The following is a 7,976-nucleotide window of genomic DNA, read 5'->3' as shown; positions in this document are numbered from 1 at the left end:
AACCAACTTCAAATAAAAATTCATATGAGTTAACATGAAACAGAAAACTTGACACACAACTCGTCAAGTTCTATAAAATATTCTAAAATCAATCTGACACAGTTTCACTTTATTCTGTAAAAACACTCCATCTGGCTTCGTTCCATTGCTACCCCAGTCACTTGAAAAACTTTAAAATCTTATTAATGATTAAAAAGTTAATTTGTTGATCTAAATTCATGCCATTGGCCCATTTGTGTTATTTTCCTTTTTTATTTTTGTTGTTTGTTATTTAATTTATAATCATTGGCATCAGCATTTTAATGTCTACCTCTCTGTGCTGGCATGGGGTCAGACGGAATTCATTGGAGTTAAATTTGCTATGGCTGGATACCCTTCCTATCACCAACCCTCGCCTGTCTTCCAAGCAAGGTAATATTTCCTCATGGCCAGACATGTTTTTCACGTTTATATAATTCATTAAACAAATTGTTTACTGATGCCTGCCAAACAAATAATAATTCTTGAGGTGCATGCAGAGCAGTGAGAATATTTATTCTGGCAGACAATGTATTTTCATAAAGCCACATGGATCACTGACGGGGAGAAGAGATGACTGGCAGAGGTGTTCTCTGATGATGGAAAACAGTTGTGGTCAACTCTGCCAGGACATATTAAGAATGCTTTCTCACTGTTTTGTGTGAACCCTATAAACTAGGAATTTTCTTTTAATCGAAACTGGTTTATTCAATATCATGAGTGTGTTTGTCAAACATTTACTGGAATAGGCAATGCTTGAAGTCTTTTGTTTCCCCAGTTATCATTGTTATAAAAAGGAAGGAATGCGTTAAAATAACAGTTTTGTAAATAGCAAGTTCCAGCATTAATAACCTGTACTCTGCATTTAGAAATAGAAAGGAATATCTAACTGAATTAAAGCCTAAACAAATACAAAAACCATCCTTGTACATAGCCGACTTGATATTGTCAAGTACAGTTTGATCTAATTGTGTGTCTGTGTATATATATATATATATATATATATATATATATATGTACATGCACGTTTATGTGTGTGTGTGTGTGTGTATATATTACAATCAAATGGAAATTGTAGTTGTGACCCTCGTGCCGGTGGCACGTAAAAAGCACCCACTATATACTCAGAGTGGTTGGTGTTAGGAAGGGCATCCAGCTGTAGAAACACTGCCAGATTAGACTGGAGCCTGGTACAGCCTCCTGGCTTCCCAGACCCCAGTCGAACCGTCCAACCCATGGACGTTAAGCGATGATGATGATATATATATATATATATATATACACATATGTACACACAGACACGTGTGTATGGTAACTAAACAGAGTATATATAGTGCTTCTCAGTTCATTTAAATGAAGTATCCATCCGTACACACATTCATGCATACGTATACAGAGCCTCATATACTGAGAAGGATGTTAGGTACAGGAGTGCATGTGCCTGTATGAAAGAGACAGAATTGTTAAGAGTTTTATTAATATTATATCCTATAACAAGCGTCACAAATATAATGCACTTAATGATATGTTTTCTGAAACTGTATGAAATGTACTTTGTGTCTGATCATGTAATCCTAGCCACCAAAATAAAACACTACAAAAGCTTATATTTAACACTGTATAAAAAGTCCTAAATAACTGTATTTTTATGCCTATCTTCTCCATTAACTGTCAGCATTGCTATTAGTAATTTTAGATAACACAAAAACAGCCCTTTCTTGTCTTCGTCTTATTATTATTATTATTACTATTAGCACTGCTACCAACAAGGCTATAATCACTGACAATATATATGGAGAATGAAGTAGAGTGGTGGTGGTGGTGGTGGGTGGGGGATAAAGCGTAACCTTTGTGAAGCTTTTTACACATGGGAAATGACTAATTGGCTGCTTCAGGTAAGGTTTTTCTCATGATTGCTGCCTTATATATCTTATATATATACAGCTGATATGTATGTTATTTATATTTATATGTATATGAGTCATTCAATGAATTGAGGTGTTGGTTTTTTTTATGATAGTTCAGTTTGTTAACCCACAACTCATTCTCTCACCTGCTTATGGTGTAATGAAAGAAAGAGGGGTGGTGCTGGCGCTTCAAAATTGTTCTCGCCTTTTGAGCCAATCTTTTTAACTGAGCCGATTTCTTTTGCTTCTTCGCTTTCTCGGATGATGGATTTCAAGTGTCCTTTTGTACACATCTCCAGGTTTGCCTAGATAACTTTATTGTTATTATTATTATTAATATTAATATAATAGGTTGGACACCAACAGAGGAAGATAGTTTTACTATTCTATACAGGCTACATTCATTTGTACAACATTGCAAACATTCGCTACATATATACATATATATATATATATATATATATATATACCATTTGGGTTGGACTTAAACGAGGAAACCATTTGTATTTAATACGTGTCAACTGTTTCATATCAGCTGACCAGAAAAAAAAAAAAAAGTGTTGATAAATTGGACTTGAATAGGAAATAAAGAAATCATTGTTATTATTATTAAAAGGTGCTGAGCTGGCAGAATTGTTAGCCAGACAAAATGCTTTGCAAAATTTCTTTTCATCTCTTTATGTTCTGAGTTCAAATCCTGCTGAAGTCATCTTCACCTTTCATCCTCTGGGGTCGATGTGATCAACTCCCCTCCCCCAAATTGATGGCCTTTTGCCAGAATTAGAGAGTAGTAGTAGTAGTAGTAGTAGCAGCAGCAGCAGCAGCAGCAACATTAGCTGGTGATTAATGTCTTTTTATTTTCTTAGTTTTTTTATTCAGCCAGTGCACTCACTCCAGAAGTAGACTCTCTTTTATTCCTTTCACAGTATGTGTTGATATGTCTGTCTGTTTGTCCTGTGAGGAAGAAGTCTGTTCAACTGATATAGCATGTTACGCTGAACAGTTTAAAATGATCTGCTGAGACAGGCTGATATGAAAGGGGCAAGGGTTGAGCACCACTACATTGTGGATGGGTCACTGTTATGTTAATATATTAATCATTATCTTCATTGTTTTTATGTCCACTTTTCCATGCTTGCATGGGTCAGACGGAATTTATGGAGGTAGATTTTCTACAGCTGGATACCCTTCCTGTCACCAACCTTCATCTGTTCCCATATAATTAAGCTTCTTAACAACACAGCCATGCTTGCCATTTGAATCTTTTCCTGAATATTTTTGACCTGTCGTTAAATCTGAGCCATTGTAGACATATTGATGTGATCAAATGGTGTTACCCCATGATCTCATGCTGTGAAAGTACCATTCGTTCATTGTCATTCCATTTTTTGTACATGTAACTGTTGGAAACTTTGTATATAAGATGCATCGAGGCATTGTAATTGTATGTAATCTTCCTGGTATTACTTATGTTTTTGTTTTTAACCCCTTTTTCTTATCCTATTTAAGAATATAAAAATATATTTCTGTCATTGATAATCTGGTGTTTAGAAAAAAATATCACATGTATTTTTAGTGCTAATTCACACTGTTAACCCACACTGTGTTAGCCCTTTTGTTACCATATTTCTGTTGAGATGCTCTGTGTTTCTTTCAATTAATTTTAAATATAACAAAGCATTTACTAAAATAACTTCGTTATCATTAAGCTAGTGTTACGAACATAAATTGTGATTGAGGTTTGGTGGAAGATTTTAATTCAGGACTTTTGTAAACAAGACATTTCTACTACAGAGCCCAGAGCTGGTTTCAGCCGGGTTGGTATCAAAAGGGCTAATCTATTCTTTTTGTAAATATGGATTACCAATCCCCAATTCCAGAGAAATCATCATGCTTCTTTTTGCAGTTTACTTGCAAAGATTATTTGTTTAGTTTTTACTATTAAATTTGGCCTCTCTTCTAGTTTTACTCATCTTTTTTTTTTTTCTTTTTTCTTTTTTTTTCTTTTTTTGTTGGTTTATGTAAAAGCTGTATTTTGATTACACTACTTGCTGAATTTATTCCTCTTTCTTTTTTCACCACTTCTCTACCATTTTCACCACTGGAAGGGGTTCATAATTTCTTGCAGTAATTCTCTTATATTTTTCTGTGGCAAATTGCAATTTTTATAACGCTATCAGCATGTCTTCTGTGGTTGCATTACGTTGGAACAATGGTCAGCCCAATCTACAATATGTTGGTGTTTAACAATTATATGCATATTTTTAATTAAACCAGTTACAATTTTCTGATTAACATTCCTGATGACAAATGACTGAGACTTTTGGCAATATGCCATACTTGAGAAGGAAGATCCATCAAACCAAGTGAAATTGTTGTTGTTGTTGCAGATGCTGGTGTCATGCCAGTGGCACGTAAAAGCACCCATTACACTCTTGGAGTGGTTGGCGTTAGGAAGGGTGTCAAGTTGTAGAAACTATGCCAAATCAGACTGGAGTCTGGTGCGGCCCCTCAGCTTACCAGCCCTGATCAAACTGTCCAACCAATACCAGCATGGACAACAGACATTAAAAGATGACGATGAACCATGTATTACAGTTATGTCATTATATATTTGGAGTTGTTTAATCTTAATGAAGCAACTGTTAATTACAATTAAAGAATGAACAAGATGTGGAATTTATGCTTTTCCACCTTTATGGTAAACCATTTTGTGGAAATAGTCTCTATCATATCACTATTCAACCACAAGTAAATTGTTTACATGAATGAAACAGATATTGCACTTCAGACCAAATATGTTTCAGATATTATTTAAAAACTATAAAAGCTTTTCACTGTAGTTTGTTATGAAAAACAAAAAATACTCGTTTAAGGCAAAAAGTCTTAATCGCCATAATCAGCTCAGAGCAGCCTCTTTTTAACTGATGGCTGTATTTCAAACTCATTAATTCTCTTCAGCTTCAGATACTAAGAGGACTATTATCATGTGCTTTTATACATAAAGAACTATTGCTATCATGTAAAACACTAAAAACTCTTGGAAGATGTTTGCAGTTCATTTCTATGAGGCATTGCACAACCTGAACCACCACAACCATGTCACTATGAAGGGGGTGGGGGTGGGGTGTCAGATATTATTATTGTTATTATTATTATTATGTGTCTCGTTAAGTACATTTTTAGATAATGTATAAAGTATAAATGTATGCATATGCTTTATAAGATATGTAGATCACAACTACTTAATTACATAAAGAGGAGTCGGAGTCGGAAGTGCCAATAGTAGAGGAGTCTGGAGTCAAAGTTTTTTGTTTTGACTCCACAGCCTTGATTATAAGGACATGATTAAAAGGTGTATGTTTGAAGTGACAAAGGTCAATACTTGACCTCACAACATGGTTCATTGAACTAAAGTCTTCTAGCAGAACCTTGTGGAAATCGACCAACAGATTGTGTAGAATTCCAACGAAGAAACTGTCCCTCTGGTTCATTACCCCAGCCACATATCACATGGCTTCTGCCTGTGAAATGATTACATTGAAGTCATTAACACCCATGGAATACTAAATTGGTTACACTGTAATGTCGTCATTTCTTTTGATTCTTAGCCCTGGAACAACCTTTACCAAGCAACTTTATCATCATCATCACACACACACACACACACACACACACACACACACACACACTTACACACACACACACCAGGGTGTTGAAACGTCCCTGGCTTTGGGTAAAAGAAAATACAGGAGGATTAATTAACTAATTATGATTTTATTTAATATATTCCCCTCTCCTTTTCACACACTTATTCCAGCAGTTCTTAAGTTTTTCCAAGCCTGTAACTTGGAAGCTTGAGCCTTCAAGCCTTGCCTTTCACAATATCCTTAAAGCCAGGAACTTTTAAGCACCCTCTCATTGATAGATCGCTAACCACTACACACGTTTTTTTTCTCTCCTTGTTTCTTTCTGTGTTTCTTTCTGTGGAAGAGCGTAGGCTCAAAACATTAAAGACATTTTCACTTCCCAAGCATTAAACTAATATATCTGTTTGTTGTCTACACCACCTGTCTTCATCTTTTGTTCTTTTGTGAATTCTCCCTATATATATATATATATATATATATATATATATATATATATATATATATATATATATATGTATATATTTATATATACACACACTCTCTTAAGATATTCTTATAAGTTACCTTTCATGATTTGTGTCAGTCTCATGTTCTCATCCAGAATAGAAAATAAGTACCAACACTTTCATGTGGTACACTTGAACAATTGCGAAGATGTCTTCGCATAAAACCATTTGTTACGTTGTTAACACACACACTCCAACTGATGCCAGCATGGAAAATGAACATTAAATGAGCGAATCTCTTCAGTTATAGCCTTGGGCAGACCAAAGCATTGGGAGTGGAAGAAGCTAACTGTGTGTGTGTGTGTGTCTCCTTGTCATGATAACATGGGATGGTTGTAAATGAGTGTCACTATCATACAAGCAGTGTCATTCATTTCCAATATTCTACAGAAACATGTTTGGCCATGGAGGAAATATTACTTGGTTGGAAACTGGTGAAGGTTGGTGACAGAAAAGGCATCTGGCTGCATAAAATCAGCCTCAGTTATCTCTGTCCAACCCATGCAAATATGAAAAAGTGAACATTTAAAAAAGAAATGATGATGGTGATGGTGATGTGTGCATGTATGGAAGTATGGATAGATACACAAACATATCCTCCTTACTTTGAAAAAAAGAAAAAAAAACCTCCCCCTCTTCCTTCGGTAAAACTCTTTCATGAATACCAATATTTACTTTAAGCTGTTGGTTGATCTGCTGCCAAAAGTTAGTTTTATCATCCTATTTACTTTCACCAACTGACTAAACTCGTAACATTAGTGAGTGTGTGTGTGTGTGTGTGTGTGTGGACACACGCACACAAATAAGATATCATTCAACTATTTTCATCACTTCTTCCATAAAAGCAACAAAAATACATGACTTGGTTTCTTTCTGATAAAACTAAACTTACCTGTTTCATTTCTGTTTTTATCGAATAAAAAATATATTTTAATCTGATTTTTGTGTTTGTCTTCTGTTTTAGGCCGAAACGAATTAATAGCACGTTACATCAAATTGCGTACAGGTAAAACGCGTACACGGAAACAAGTATCAAGTCATATACAAGTCCTAGCTCGAAGAAAAGCAAAAGAGATCCAAGCACAGTTTAAAGTTCAAGTAAGTATTTATCATTGTTGGTGTTGTTGGTGTTGGGAAATTCTTTCTAAAGTCCTTCTTCTGTTTTTCTTAACAAAGTGTTCTGGTGGCTTCTAGCTCTGACTGATATCACCAATGTAATTCTATTTTATTTAGAGTACAGTCCATCCATTAACGTAATGGTACCATTGCATGCAATAATAGTAACTATTAAGATAAATCCGTGGATGCAGGGACTTCGGATTTGCTTGTATTTTGGAACGGTCGTGATGCCAATAATAAATACATGCACTGGTTCTAGTTCACTTGCTTTATTATTATTATTATTATTATTATTATTATTATTATTATTATTATCATTATCATTTGTCAACTTGTTAAACATTTAACCAGTTAACTAATTGAATGTTTGATTGATCGTTCAATCAGCCAAGTTTGTCAAAGTCATCATTTCATCATCATTGGCAACCTGATCAATGCCATTTCTACTCCAGTTCGGAGAGATGTGTTTGTGTGTGTTTTTTTTTTTGGGGGGGGGAGGTCTACTCAAGATCTGGAATAGAAACGGCTTGGCATTAATGAAGTGATGAAAGGACTTTGATAAACTTAGTTGGTTAAATGACTAATAATGAATGATTTCAAATTTTGGCTGAAGGCTAACAAGTTTTTTTTGGGGGGGAGGGGTAAGTCAGTTACATCAACCAATTGAATGATGATGATGATAGAAATAATGCATGTGTTTATTATTGGAAACATGGACCCTCCCAAGATCTGTTTGAATACTCTAGTTGAGATCAATAATCTTGTAAACTGAATAT

The 7,976-nt window shown here is 34.8% G+C and overlaps 1 protein-coding gene across 1 annotated transcript in view; it reads left to right on the top strand.

The window, feature by feature from the left end:
• The window catches only part of LOC106867323 (transcriptional enhancer factor TEF-1-like), a 120,574-nt gene that overhangs the window by 92,006 nt on the left and 20,592 nt on the right, over positions 1 to 7,976 (top strand). The window contains 1 exon segment of the mRNA XM_014912162.2: positions 7,046 to 7,179. Coding sequence (XP_014767648.1) covers positions 7,046 to 7,179 — 134 coding nt within the window.

Source organism: Octopus bimaculoides, chromosome 3 (genome assembly GCF_001194135.2).
Source record: "Octopus bimaculoides isolate UCB-OBI-ISO-001 chromosome 3, ASM119413v2, whole genome shotgun sequence".
NCBI classification, from domain to species: Eukaryota; Metazoa; Mollusca; class Cephalopoda; order Octopoda; family Octopodidae; genus Octopus; species Octopus bimaculoides.
Note: the sequence above shows the minus strand (reverse complement) of the source record. Positions and strands in the feature narration are given on the sequence as shown.